We start from the raw sequence: 15,143 nt of genomic DNA on the forward strand, positions 1-15,143 counted from the left end.
CCCACTTTTCTATATTCTCTGTCAAGAAGAAATAATACATATTATTAAGATACCAAATTTCTTGAAAAAGAAATTATTCTGAACAAATCATTTATTAAAAATAAGTCTATTTTGTATCTTAATAGTTTATTTTAAATAGCTTTGTTCAGAATAATTTGCTTTGTTACAGAATTATTTATTACACTGATTTGTTGTGTAAATGATGAAGGTTTTATTGAATGATAAATGATACTATGAAAAATTTTAATGAATCTGTAATAAAATAATTACAAAATTATTTCCCTTCAAAAGAGTGTTAACAATTCCTCTACAAATCATGTTAATCTCAATAAAAAGTTCTAGGAGATATGGTGAGAAGTGAGACATTGAGAGCATAGGGAAGAAAAATTCTAAATTTTTTAACCCCAAATTTCTTTTTCTTGCTGCTACAACCTTCTCAGATTTTTATTAGCTTACAGTAGATAATAAACTATATTTAGAATAGTTTTTCTTTGTTTAGTTGGGTGTTTTTTTGTTACTTTTGCTTTATTCTTTGCTCATTTTAAACCATTATCAAAACAACAAAAGATAGAATTTTTTTTCCGTTGGGTTTCAACAAACAAAGAAAAAGATGAATTTGCCTAAGTGGCCATGGTCTCAGTATATTCATAGAGAACTAAGATATTCAGTTCAATTATAGTGCTAGCTTTCAGAAACTACCATTGAAGATCTGCTTCCCAATTATTTCTTTTGATTTATGGAAAGAAAACTCCTTTTGCTCCTTCCCAAATCAACTTCCTTTCTCCCCTTTCTTTTCAACATCTCAATCTCCCACCAATAACCTCTCTTTTTCCAAGTTGTTAGACATTAACCTTGTCCATCAAAATATCCTCAAAGATAACCAGATTATACCAGATTAAGATTCTCCCCCAAATTTTATTGGTCTTTGATTCCAACATCCAGTATACGAAGTATGCCTATTTTTAATTTATCATAATATCCTAGAATCTCAGAACTGGTAATTATCTTAAATGTTACTCAGCTACATGTCTGACTCAGGAATCCTTTCTATAGTGTTCTTGAATATGGACTTATACAAGAGGATTTTTCAAACAAACATTAAGACTCTTCTTGACTATGTCGTGCCTTACTTCTTATATTCAAAGATAGATTAAATTTTATTAGATTTGAGTGGAAAATGTATTTAATTAGGTTTTAAAATTAGACTTCCCATATTTGCAAGATGAAATTACTATTAATAGTTTATATTGCTCTACCGACATATTCTCAAATAATTTAATAGGCTAAAAATTTTATTAACCAAGATTCTCTCGCACCCTGCCATGTAGTATCCAGGGTTACTAAAGAAAGTGGTTCTTTTTCGTGATTAGTTTTCTTCCATCTCTCTCTGAGTATCCTATGTCTTCATCATATTCAAATTCACCTCAACACACATATTTCTTCTTTTTGAAACCGCTGCCGTATTCAGTTCTCGGGGTGGTAGTGTAATCAGTGCGTTTTGGAAAAGGGCACAGACTTAAAAGAGATAGACTAACCCCATGTGCATAATCACCATTTCCTGCCAAACACCATATATTTTAATTATATATTTTATTACCTTATTTTACGATTTGTATTATAAATATAATTACATATAGTGATATATTTTATATATAACCTAAAATATTCATTTATTATATATTGTATCCCCTTATTATAATAAGGGAACTCCCTCCTTATAACTGTATTCCCTTGTGAAATGTCATTTTTTTTTAAAAAAAATTAATTAATTTTTGGCTGCATTGGGTCTTCATTGCTGTGTGCAGGCTTTCTCTAGTTGTGGCGAGCGGGGGCTACTCTTCATTGTGGTGTGAGGGCACGCGGGTTTCAGTAGTTGTGGCTTGTGGGCTCTAGAGCACAGGCTCAGTAGTTGTGGGCATGGGCTTAGTTGCTCTGTGGCATGTGGGATCTTCCTGAACCAGGACTCAAACCTGTGTCCCCTGCACTGGCAGGCAGATCCTTAACCACTGCACCACCAGGGAAGTCCAAAACTTCATTTCAAAATGAATACTAATCTTTGATGACTGGAGGTGGCAGAGGTAAAGTACACCAACCTTTCTTCAGACAAAGAGATGCAAAGTAATAAAATATAGGAAATTCCAATTCTTTTCTGTAATTCATCTGGCATATGACATTATTTGTCACCATAAAAATGGCCTGTTTGTGCCATAAAGGTGGTTATTTGCAAAGTCAGGGTAAATAAATTTCTTTGACATGCAAATACAGCATATGCTTTGCCTTCTTTGTCACTTTAAAAAAATTTTTTTGTTTGTTTGGTTTTTTTTTTGGCTGCACTGCGTGGCTTGCAGGATCTTACTTCTCTGACCAAGGATCCAACCCTGGCCCCGGCAGTGAAAGCACCAAGTCCTAACCACTGGACCGCCAGGGAATTCCCTGTCATGTTTTTTAAAGAAAAGTAGTAGAAACTGAAAGAAGCATAGCAAATAGATTTAAGGCACTTAAAGAGTAGGCGAAAAAGAGCCAAGTACAATCTCACAATAAAAACGGTTGTGAAAGGGGGGACCTTGAAGATGGCGGAAGAGTAAGACGCGGAGATCGCCTTCCTCCCCACGGATACACCAGAAATACATCTACACGTGGAACAACTCCTACAGAACACCTACTGAAGGCTGGCAGAAGACCTCAGACCTCCCAAAAGGCAAGAAACTCCCCACATACCTGGGTAGGGCAAAAGAAAAAAAGAAAAAACAGACACAAAAGAATAAGGACGGCACCTGCACCAGTGGGAGGGAGCTGTGAAGGAGGAAAAGTTTCCACACACTAGGAAGCCCCTTCGCGGGCGGAGACTGCGGGAGGCGGAGGGGGGAGCTTCGGGACTGTGGAGGAGTGCACAGCGACAGGTGCGGAGGGCAAAGCGGGGAGATTCCCGCACAGAGGATCAGTGCCGACCGGCACCCACCAGCCCGAGAGGCTTGTCTGCCCACCCGCCGGGGCGGGCGGGGCTGCGAGCTGAGGCTCGGGTTTCGGTTTTGGACGGAGCGCAGGGAGAGGACTGGGGTTGGCGGCTTGAACATACCCTGAAGGGGTTAGTGCACCACGGCTAGCCGGGAGGGAGTCCGGGAAAAGTCTGCACCTGCCGAAGAGGCAAGAGACTTTTTCTTCCCTCTTTGTTTCCTGGTGCGCGAGGAGAGGGGTTTAAGAGCGCTGCTTAAAGGAACTCCAGAGACGGGCGCGAGACGCGGCTAAAAGCGCGAACCCCAGAGACGGGCGCGAGCTGCGGCTAAAAGCGCGGAACCCAGAGACGGGCGCGAGCCGCTGCTAAAAGCGCGGACCCCAGAGACGGGCGGGAGAAGCTAAGGCTGCTGCTGCCGCCACCAAGGGGCCTGTGTGCGAGCACAGGTCACTCTCCACACCCCTCTTCCGTGGAGCCTGTGCAGCCCGCCACTGCCAGGTTCCCGGGATCCAGGGACAACTTCCCCGGGAGAACGCACGGCGGGCCTCAGGCTGGAGCAACATCACGCCGGCCTCTGACGCCGCAGGCCCGCCCCGCACGCAGTGCCCCTCCTTCCCCCCCCCCACCCCCGTCCTGAGTGAGCCGGTGCCCCCGAATCAGCGGCTCCTTTAACCCCGTCCTGTCTGAGCAAGAAACAGACGCCCTCCAGCGACCTACACGCAGAGGCAGGGCCAAATCCAAAGCTGAGCTCCTGTGAGCTGTGAGAACAAAGAAGAGAAAGGGAAATCTCTCCCAGCAGCCTCAGAAGCAGCGGATTAAAGCTCCACAATCAACTTGATATACCCTGCATCTGTGGAATACCTGAATAGACAAGGAATGATCCCAAATTGAAGAGGTGGAATTTAGGAGCGAGATCTATGATTTTTTTCCCTTTTCCTCTTTTTGTGAATGTGTACGTGTATGCTTCTGTGTGAGATCTTGTCTGTATAGTCTTGCTTCCACCATTTGTCCTAGGGCTCTATCCGTCCATGGTTTTTTTTGAAAAAATTTTTTTCTTAATAATTAATTTTAATTGTAATAACTTTATTATACTTTACCTTCGTTCTTTCTTTCCTTCCTTCCTTCCCTCCTTTAGACAACGAATCACCCCAAATTGAGGAGGTGGTCTCTGAGAGCAAGATTTATGATTTTTCCCCCTTTACCTCTTTTTGTGAGGGTGTATGTGTATGCTTCTGTGTAAGATTTTCTCTGTATCGCTTTGCTTCCAACATTTGTCCTAAGGTTCTAGCCGTCACTTTGTTTTTTCTAAATATTTTTTAATTCAATAACTATATTATACTTTATTTTTACTATATCTTCTTTCTTTCTGTCTTTTTTCCTTCTTTCCCTCCCTCCTTCCTTCCTTCCTCCCTCCCTCCTTTCTTTCCTTCTTTGCTTCTTTCTTCCTTCCTTCCTTTCCTCCTTTCCTTCTTTCTTTCCTCATACTTCTACTAATTCTCTCTACTTTTTCTCCCTTTTATTCTGAGCCGTGTGGATGAAAGGCTCTTGGTGCTCCAGCCAGGAGTCAGGGCTCTGCCTCTGAGGTAGGAGAGCCAACTTCAGGACACTGGTCAACAAGAGACCTCCCAGCTCCACATAATATTAAACGGCGGAAATCTCCCAGAGACCTCCATCTTAACACCAGCACCCAGCTTCACTCAACGACAAGCAAGCCACAGTGCTGGACAACCTATGCCAAACAACTAGCAAAACAGGAACACAACCCCACCCATTAGCAGAGAGGCTGCCTAAAATCATAATAAGGCCACAGACACCCCAAAACACACCACCAGACGTGAACCTGCCCACTAGAGAGACAAGATCCAGCCTCGTCCACCACAACACAGGCACTAGTCCCCTCCACCAGGAAGCCTACACAACCCACTGAAACAACCTTAGCCACTGGAGACAGACATCAAAAACAACGGGAACTACGAACCTGCAGCCGGCAAAAAGGAGACCCCAAACACAGTAAGATAAGCAAAATGAGAAGACAGAAAAACACACAGCAGATGAAGGAGCAAGATAAAAATGCACCAGACCTAACAAATGAAGAGGAAATAGGCAGTCTACCTGAAAAAGAATTCAGAATAATGATAGAAAGGATGATCCGAAATCTTGGAAATAGAATGGACAAAATGCAAGAATCAGTTAACAAGGACCTAGAAGAAATAAAGATGAAACAAGCAACGATGAACAACGCAATAAATGAAATTAAAAGTACTCTAGATGGGATCAATAGCAGAATAACTGAGGCATAAGAACGGATAAGTGACCTGGAAGATAAAATAGTGGAAATAACTACTGCAGAGCAGAATAAAGAAAAAAGAATGAAAAGAACTGAGGACAGTCTCAGAGACCTCTGGAACAACATTAAACGCACCAACATTCGAATTATAGGGGTTCCAGAAGAAGAAGAGAAAAAGAAAGGGACTGAGAAAATATTTGAAGAGATTATAGTTGAAAACTTCCCTAATATGGGAAAGGAAATAGTTAATCAAGTCCAGGAAGCACAGAGAGTCCCATACAGGATAAATACAAGGAGAAATACGCCAAGACACATATTAATCAAACTGTCAAAAATTAAATACAAAGAAAGCATATTAAAAGCAGCAAGGGAAAAACAACAAATAACACACAAGGGAATCCCCATAAGGTTAACAGCTGATCTCTCAGCAGAAACCCTACAAGCCAGAAGGGAGTGGCAGGACATACTGAAAGTGATGAAGGAGAAAAACCTGCAACCAAGACTACTCTACCCAGCAAGGATCTCATTCAGATTTGATGGAGAAATTAAAACCTTTACAGACAAGCAAAAGCTGAGGGAGTTCAGCACCACCATACCAGCTTTACAACAAATGCTAAAGGAACTTCTCTAGACAAGAAACATAAGAGAAGGAAAAGACCTATAATAACGAACCCAAAACAATTTAGAAAATGGGAATAGGAACATACATATCGATAATTACCTTAAATGTAAATGGACTAAATGCTCCCACCAAAAGACACAGATTGACTGAATGGATACAAAAACAAGACCCTTATATATGCGGTCTACAAGAGACACACTTCAGACCTAGAGACACATACAGACTGAAAGTAAGGGGATGGAAAAAGATATTCCATGCAAATGGAAACCAAAAGAAAGCTGGAGTAGCAATTCTCATATCAGACAAAATAGACTTTAAAATAAGGACTATTACAAGAGACAAAGAAGGACACTACATAATGATCAAGGGATCGATCCAAGAAGAAGATATAACAATTGTAAATATTTATGCACCCAACATAGGAGCACCTCAATACATAAGGCAAATACTAACAGCCATAAAAGGGGAAATCGACAGTAACACATTCATAGTAGGGGACTTTAACACCCAACTTTCACCCATGGACAGATCATCCAAAATGAAAATAAATAAGGAAACACAAGCTTTAAATGATACATTAAACAAGATGGACTTAATTGATATTTATAGGACACGCCATCCAAAAACAACAGAATACACATTTTTCTCAAGTGCTCATGGAACATTCTCCAGGATAGATCATATCTTGGGTCACAAATCAAGCCTTGGTAAATTTAAGAAAATTGAAATTGTATCAAGTATCTTTTCTGACCACAACGCCATGAGACTAGATATCAATTACAGGAAAAGATCTGTAAAAAATACAAACACATGGAGGCTAAACAATACACTACTTAATAATGAAGTGATCACTGAAGAAATCAAAGAGGAAATAAAAAAATACCTAGAAACAAATGACAATGGAGACACAACGACCCAAAACCTATGGGATGCAGCAAAAGCAGTTCTAAGGGGGAAGTTTATAGCAATACAAGCCCACCTTAAGAAGCAGGAAACATCTCGAATAAACAACCTAACCTTGCACCTCAAGCAATTAGAGAAAGAAGAACAAAAAAACCCCAAAGCTAGCAGAAGGAAAGAAATCATAAAAATCAGATCAGAAATAAATGAAAAAGAAATGAAGGAAACGATAGCAAGATCAATAAAACTAAAAGCTGGTTCTTTGAGAAGATAAACAAAATAGATAAACCACTAGCCAGACTCATCAAGAAAAAAAGGGAGAAGACTCAAATCAATAGAATTAGAAATGAAAAAAGAGAAGTAACAACTGACACTGCAGAAATAAAAAAAATCATGAGAGAATACTACAAGCAACTCTATGCCAATAAAATGGACAATCTGGAAGAAATGGACAAATTCTTAGAAATGCACAACCTGCCAAGACTGAAACAAGAAGAAATAGAAAATATGAACAGACCAATCACAAGCACTGAAATTGAAACTGTGATTAAAAATCTTCCAACAAACAAAAGCCCAGGACCAGAAGGCTTCACAGGTGAATTCTATCAAACGTTTAGAGAAGAGCTAACACCTATCCTTCTCAAACTCTTCCAAAATATAGCAGAGGGAGGAACACTCCCAAATTCCTTCTACGAGGCCACCATCACCTTGATACCAAAACCAGACAAGGATGTCACAAAGAAAGAAAACTACAGGCCAATATCACTGATGAACATAGATGCAAAAATCCTCAACAAAATACTAGCAAACAGAATCCAACAACACATTAAAAGGATCATACACCATGATCAAGTGGGGTTTATTCCAGGAATGCAAGGATTCTTCAATATACGCAAATCTATCAATGTGATAAACCATATTAACAAATTGAAGGAGAAAAACCATATGATCATCTCAATAGATGCACAGAAAGCTTTTGACAAAATTCAACACCCATTTATGATAAAAACCCTGCAGAAAGTAGGCATAGAGGGAACTTTCCTCAACATAATAAAGGCCATATATGACAAGCCCACAGCAAACATCATCCTCAATGGTGAAAAACTGAAAGCATTTCCACTAAGATCAGGAACAAGACAAGGTTGCCCACTCTCACCACTCTTATTCAACATAGTTTTGGAAGTTTTAGCCACAGCAATCAGAGAAGAAAAGGAAGTAAAAGGAATCCAAATCAGAAAAGAAGAAGTAAAGCTGTCACTGTTTGCAGATGACATGATACTATACATAGAGAATCCTAAAGATGCTACCAGAAAACTACTAGAGCTAATCAATGAATTTGGTAAAGTAGCAGGATACAAAATTAATGCACAGAAATCTCTGGCATTCCTATATACTAATGATGAAAAATCTGAAAGTGAAATCAAGAAAACACTCCCATTTACCATTGCAACAAAAAGAAAAAAATATCTAGGAATAAACCTACCTAAGGAGACAAAAGACCCGTATGCAGAAAATTATAAGACACTGATGAAAGAAATTAAAGATGATACAAATAGATGGAGAGATATACCATGTTCTTGCATTGGAAGAATCAACATTGTGAAAACGACTCTATTACCCAAAGCAATCTACAGATTCAATGCAATCCCTATCAAACTACCACTGGCATTTTTCACAGAACTAGAACAAAAAATTTCGCAATTTGTATGGAAACACAAAAGACCCCGAATATCCAAAGCAATCTTGAGAACGAAAAAAGGAGCTGGAGGAATCAGGCTCCCTGACTTCAGACTATACTACAAAGCTACAGTAATCAAGACAGTATGGTACTGGCACAAAAACAGAAAGATAGATCAATGGAACACGATAGAAAGCCCAGAGATAAACCCACACACATATGGACACCTTATCTTTGATAAAGGTGGCAGGAAAGTACAGTGGAGAAAGGACAGCCTCTTCAATAAATGGTGCTGGGAAAACTGGCAGGTACATGTAAAAGTATGAGATTAGATCACTCCCTAACACCATACACAAAAATAAGCTCAAAATGGATTAAAGACCTAAATGTAAGGCCAGAAACTATCAAACTCTTAGAGGAAAACATAGGCAGAACACTCTATGACATAAATCACAGCAAGATCCTTTCTGACCCACCTCCTAGAGTAATGGAAATAAAAACAAAAATAAACAAATGGGACCTAATGAAACTTCAATGCTTTTGCACAGCAAAGGAAACCATAAACAAGACCAAAAGACAACCCTCAGAATGGGAGAAAATATTTGCAAATGAAGCAACTGACAAAGGATTAATCTCCAAAATTTACAAGCAGCTCATGCAGCTCAATAACAAAAAAACAAACAACCCAATCCAAAAATGGGCAGAAGACCTAAATAGACATTTCTCCAAAGAAGATATACAGATTGCCAACAAACACATGAAAGGATGCTCAACATCATTAATCATTAGAGAAATGCAAATCAAAACTACAATGAGATGTCATCTCACACCAGTCAGAATGGCCATCATCAAAAAATCTAGAAACAATAAATGCTGGAGAGGGTGTGGAGAAAAGGGAACACTCTTGCACTGCTGGTGGGAATGTGAATTGGTTCAGCCACTATGGAGAACAGTATGGAGGTTCCTTAAAAAACTACAAATAGAATTACCATATGACCCAGCAATCCCACTACTGGGCATATACCCTGAGAAAACCAAAATTCAAAAAGAGTCATGTACCAAAATGTTCGTTGCAGCTCTATTTACAATAGCCCGGAGATGGAAACAACCTAAGTGCCCATCATCGGATGAATGGATAAAGAAGATGTGGCACATATATACAATGGAATATTACTCAGCCTTAAAAAGAAACGAAATTGAGCTATTTGTAATGAGATGGATAGACCTAGAGTCTGTCATACAGAGTGAAGTAAGTCAGAAAGAAAAAGACAAATACCGTATGCTAACACATATATATGGAATTTAAGAAAAAAAAAAGTCATGAAGAACCTAGGGGTAAGACAGGAATAAAGACACAGACCTACTGGAGAACGGACTTGAGGATATGGGGAGGGGGAAGGGTGAGCTTTGACAGGGCGAGAGAGAGTCATGGACATATACACACTAACAAACGTAGTAAGGTAGATAGCTAGTGGGAAGCAGCCGCATGGCACAGGGATATTAGCTCGGTGCTTTGTGACAGCCTGGAGGGGTGGGATAGGGAGAGTGGGAGGGAGGGAGACGCAAGAGGGAAGACATATGGGAACATATGTATATGTATAACTGATTCACTTTGTTATAAAGCAGAAACTAACACACCATTGTAAAGCAATTATACCCCAATAAAGATGTTAAATAAATAAATAAAGCAGAAAAAAAACGGTTATGAAAGACAATATACTGTGAAGACGATGTTAGGATAGTTGTTAAAATACTGATGACAGAAGGAGGAGAAACTAAAATGATTTCATGACATTTTATCTATATGTACCATTATTTAGGTGAGACATTTATTTATAGCCCACTTACTTTGTACAAGGCACTGTACTAAGTGCTTTGCATTTATTAACTCATATAATCTTATTTAAAACGCTAGGAGATATACCATTATTGTCTTGTTAAGCTCAATACATTGATCATCTCTTTTGATCCTACAGTGTAGACAAGGTTAAAGTACATAAGCAATATAACTGTCTTCTGTGTCTTTTTTCTATGTCTCTGTGACAACAGATCGTTTATAATATAAAACAGATATCAATATATTAAAGAAATTTTTGTGAATTGACCAGTTCTTTACTTAATAAAATGTAATTATGACTATTAGAATTTCAAATTTCTATGTCATTACACACATGAATCATTTGGAGAGATTAGCTTTTTCTGGAAATTAGATCAGATTCTTGAGTATTTTAAAATACTTACCAGCTTCTTAGGTCTCATGCTCTGAGAAGAAAATATATGGGAATTCTAAGTTCATTAAGAGACTATATAAAATCATAGTAATAATGTTTTTCTCCCTCTAATTTGTCCTCTGTGGCTATGGGCAACAGTAATGGCTATATGAAGGAAATGACTGTCACACATTTCTCCCTTCTACTACCGTCCCCAACTTAAAAAACAAAGCTAAGCTAGCTAATAATACCATTATTGAATAAAATGTGACTTGAATTTGTTTCAAATAATTGAGTAGGAAGATATCCTAATTAAGCCTGTGTTTGATAATAACCAGCAAGTATTTTTTGATTGCTATTAAAAGACCAGCATTTTGTTATATGCTTGTGGATAGTTTATGTGTGAACTTGCCTTATATCTTTGTAAAATTCTCTAATGTGTCAAGAAAAATAAGGAATGTGGACAGTGTAAGGAATGCAGAGAGAATGATAAGATGGTATATAACAAAAGTCATCTCAGTATTCAACCTTGAAATAGGCACATTCTGCCCTTATCCTTCTAGGCATTTGATATTAAATATTTGTGCTTAAGATCTTATTTCCATGTTAGCTACTATTTCATAGGTTTATGTTATATTAAAATATTTTGATTAGGCAGCATACTGATTAGTTTTACTCTGTACAATTAGTTTCTGAAGCAAATACCAAATTAATATCTAGTGTATACCTGCTCAGCCCTTTTTGCTAATTCACGTTGTATCTTCCTCTTTTCTAACATATCCTGCTCAATTCTGCGTTTTCGTTCCTCTTCTGTTCTCTTCCTTTGTTCCTCTTGTCTTTGTTTCTCCATTTCAGCAAATTTACCTTTAACAGTTCCTAAGAATATATGAAACATGTTTGATATTTTGCTATGCTTCCTTTTTTGCAATTTTATTTACAATTTGCCCCTCAAGTGTCTTACCTGTTAGCTTTGGGACGTAAGCCTTTTCTACTTTAGAAGATACCTCTTCCTCATCATCAGAAGCAAGCATTTCTTTAATCTAGATGGTTAAATAAATTAATATGAACACATCCAAACTTTAGACTAGATCATATTATATGCAGAGTTTGCAATTAGCTTATAAACACAGAAAATATTAATTATAGTTAATATGAAATGTGGTTAATGTGAATAACAAATAAAATGTAAAAGATGAAAATGAATATTTGCATGAGAATAAAATAAAATAAAATAACCTCCTGCTTTCTCCTGTTCCATTCTCTCTCTCTAATATATTGTTCTTTTCTTCTTTGCTTTTCGGTTCTAGATCTCCTTTGATTTCTTTCTTCCCTGGCTCTCTGCATGGCTTCAAACTTATCCTTTACATCACCCTTGCCAAGTTTTGGCACATAGGTTTTTGGTACAGGTTTAGATGAAGAAAGCAGAAGCTTCATTAGAAGAAAATAAAGAGAAGAAAGTTAGAAAAATAAGAAAGGAAGAAATTAGGTAAAGGTAGATCAGAATAAGCAATATAAGAAATACTTATTGAAACAGACTATAGATAGAATTGAGTTTGAAACCTTTATTTGTATAATCGGAATCTGATTAGATACTTTCTAAAGTCTAAGTATGAAAAATGAAATTACAGAAAATATGAGAGTAAAAATGTTATTAATATAAAGCAAAGAAGTCCCATTTTGTAGGTGTGTTCCACTGAAGCTGAAGGGTAGCAAAATATAAAAACTGAAGACTGGATTCCAATTTAAAACAACCTGTATTTTATTGTCCTATTTCATTACATTAAAGATTCAGATTTTACATCTCTTGCTTAAAAGATACCAAGACTAATTTTAATAAGTTAGATGAAGTTGAAAACAAAGCAAAAAGTTTAAGACTAATTCACATAAGCCTAATTCTTGCTTGTTTCCATATCTAATATCAGCAAAACTGAAGGCCTTTACTTCTCATTTGTGGCTGAGGTGAGCCAAGGTCTTTGTGCACAAGCAGTGATTTTTGTTGTTACTACTGCTATACTGCCCATCTAGAACTTCTTTAAACCCAAGTTGAAAATATGTAAAAATGCTGCATCATTCCAAGTAGGAGGTGCCCTAAGAGGAAAATTCCTAAATAACAAAAGAGCTTTCCAAAGAAGGAGGAATCTGTTAAAAGACTAGAGAAATGATTTTCCTCCATCTGAAACCAGGAAAGCAAATTATTTTCATCTTTTTGAAAATTAAACTGATCTCTAAAAGAAGTTTCAGAAAATAAAACTTCATTGCCTCAGAACACCAAACCCTTTCTTCTAGTGATAATGGCAAATTGCATAATTAATCTGTGCCATACCCAGCCCCTATTTTATTTTCTGCTTATGGTACCATTGGCCATTTTAAGGTTTTTTAAAGTTTATAATTTTGGGGTGTCAGCAACTGATTTCTTCTTATTACAATTCTCAGTAACAACAGCCAAGAACCAGAAAAAGGCCTAAGATAAGTTTAATTGCAGATGCTAGAAGAAGTAGCTAAGAAGGATCCTCACCTGAGAGTGAATTATCTCTTTCTCCTTAAAGTATATACATCAATTCTGTTTTTTTAATACTGAAAAAATAACTTCTAAAATTTATCAAGATGTTAAAATCTACTCAAGATGCTAGACATCACATCCACTTCACTATCACTCACAAAACTTAATAATCATGCTTCCTAGATAAGAATCCAAACGAAAATACTGGGCCCAAGACCAGCCTGTAAATTTTACCTCTTCTTATGTTTTACATCTTGACACTATGTCACTATGAACTTCTGTGAATGACCTTTCCGCCAGTTGCCCTTTTCAGCAATTCTACAGTCAACCCTATGATTCCCCCATTTTTTAACTTTTAAGACTTACCTCAGCCTTTTGAGAAATATCATTCATGTTTGCTCTATGCGGTCTTGGGGTGATTATGAAGCTTTGTAATTTTTTGCACCTGAAAAAAATATATTAGTATTGAATAAGAATTTTAATGCCTTAATTTTTTAATATGCTGTGTATTTTTTAAGAGAAATAGCATGTTAATTGCCCCTCAAAGAATAATGACATCATCCAAGCAAGTAATAAATTATAATAACCCTCAGCTTTTCCCAAGATTCAGGGTATAGAAGGTACAAGGTGCAAGGTGTTAAAAGATTCTTGTAAGTTTACAGCCCAGAATAACTTAGTGAACGTATCAAGTACCCTTGCAAAAAATTTGTATTCTGCAGTTATTGGATGTATTATTCTATAATTATCAATGGGGCCAAGGTGGTTGATTGTGTTATTTAGGTCTTCTATGTCTTTACTAAAAAAAATTTTTTTTGGCCTAGTTCTATCAGTCTTAAACTATATGGAATTTTCTACTCCTTTATTATTTTATTTAGTTTTGGCTGTGTCCGGTCTTAGTTGAGGCATGTGGGATCTTCGTTGAGGCATGAGGGATCTTTTTGTGGCAGCGCGGGCTCTTCATTGTGGTGTGTGGGTTTTCTCTTCTCTAGTTGTGGCACGCAGGCTCCAGGGCACATGGGCTCTGTAGTTGTGGCGCGTGGGCTGCAGAGCACGTGGGCTCTGTAGTTTGCAGCACGTGGGCTCTAGTTGAGGCACGCGAGCTTAGCAGTTGTGGCGCACGGACTTAGTTGCCCCGCGGCATGTGGGATCTTAGTTCCCTGACCAGGGATCGAACCCATGTCCCCTGCATTGTAAGGCGGATTCTTTACCACTGGACCACCAGGGAAGTCCCTGTCTATTCCTTTAATTCTGTCATTTTTGTTTTATGCAATTTCAAACTTTTAAAAATGCATATGTTATGACTATAATATCTTCTTCTTGAATTGGCTCTTTCATCAGTATGAAATTTCCCTCTTCTTATCTCATTGTCTTGAATTTATCTGTTATTAAAATAGCCACACCAACTTTCTTTAGTTTTCATGGTGTATAATTTTCTAGCCATTTACTTTCAACCTATTTATCCCTTTATATGTAAAGCACATCTCTTGGACACAGCATATAATTGGATCTTGCATTTTTAAAAATTAAATTCTGATAATATCTTTTAATTGCAGTGTTTAGCCCATTAACATTTAAGGTAACTATGTATATGAATGGACTCAAGCCTACCATTTTACTATTTGTTTATTGTTTGCCCCTCTTTTTTGCTCCTCTATTATTCTTTTTCTGCCTACTTCTCTATTAATTGAATAATTTTTAGAATTTTATCTATTGGCTTTAAACTTTTAATTAAAAAAATTTTAAGGTATAACAGACATACAATAAGTTATACTTTTTGAAAGTGCACAATTTGATAAGTTCTGACATATGTATATACCCATGACACCATCACCACAATCATGATATAAATATATATATATATATATATATATATATATATATATATATATATATATATATATATAGGGGGACTTCCCTGGTGGTCCAGTGGTAAAGAATCTGCCTTCCAATGCAGGGGATGCGGGTTCGATCCCTGGTTGGGAACTAAGATCTC

The 15,143-nt window shown here is 37.4% G+C and overlaps 1 protein-coding gene across 3 annotated transcripts in view; it reads right to left on the reverse strand.

Moving 5' to 3' along the window:
• NEXN (nexilin F-actin binding protein) overlaps window positions 1-15,143 on the reverse strand; it is a 71,426-nt gene that overhangs the window by 32,001 nt on the left and 24,282 nt on the right. For all 3 annotated transcript variants that reach the window (XM_089920705.1, XM_089920712.1, XM_022581026.3), the window contains exons 2-4: window positions 13,517-13,595; window positions 11,612-11,690; window positions 11,378-11,526 (exon numbers count right to left, since the gene is read on the reverse strand). In XM_089920705.1, the coding sequence (XP_089776831.1) occupies window positions 11,378-11,526; window positions 11,612-11,690; window positions 13,517-13,543 (255 nt within the window). In that variant the 5' untranslated portion in view covers window positions 13,544-13,595. The remainder of the gene's footprint in view (window positions 1-11,377; window positions 11,527-11,611; window positions 11,691-13,516; window positions 13,596-15,143) is intronic.

This window comes from Delphinapterus leucas, chromosome 1 (assembly GCF_059928025.1).
Source record: "Delphinapterus leucas isolate spDelLeu-1000000601 "Yukka" chromosome 1, BTC_Dleu_Yukka2, whole genome shotgun sequence".
In the NCBI taxonomy this organism is placed as follows: domain Eukaryota; kingdom Metazoa; phylum Chordata; class Mammalia; order Artiodactyla; family Monodontidae; genus Delphinapterus; species Delphinapterus leucas.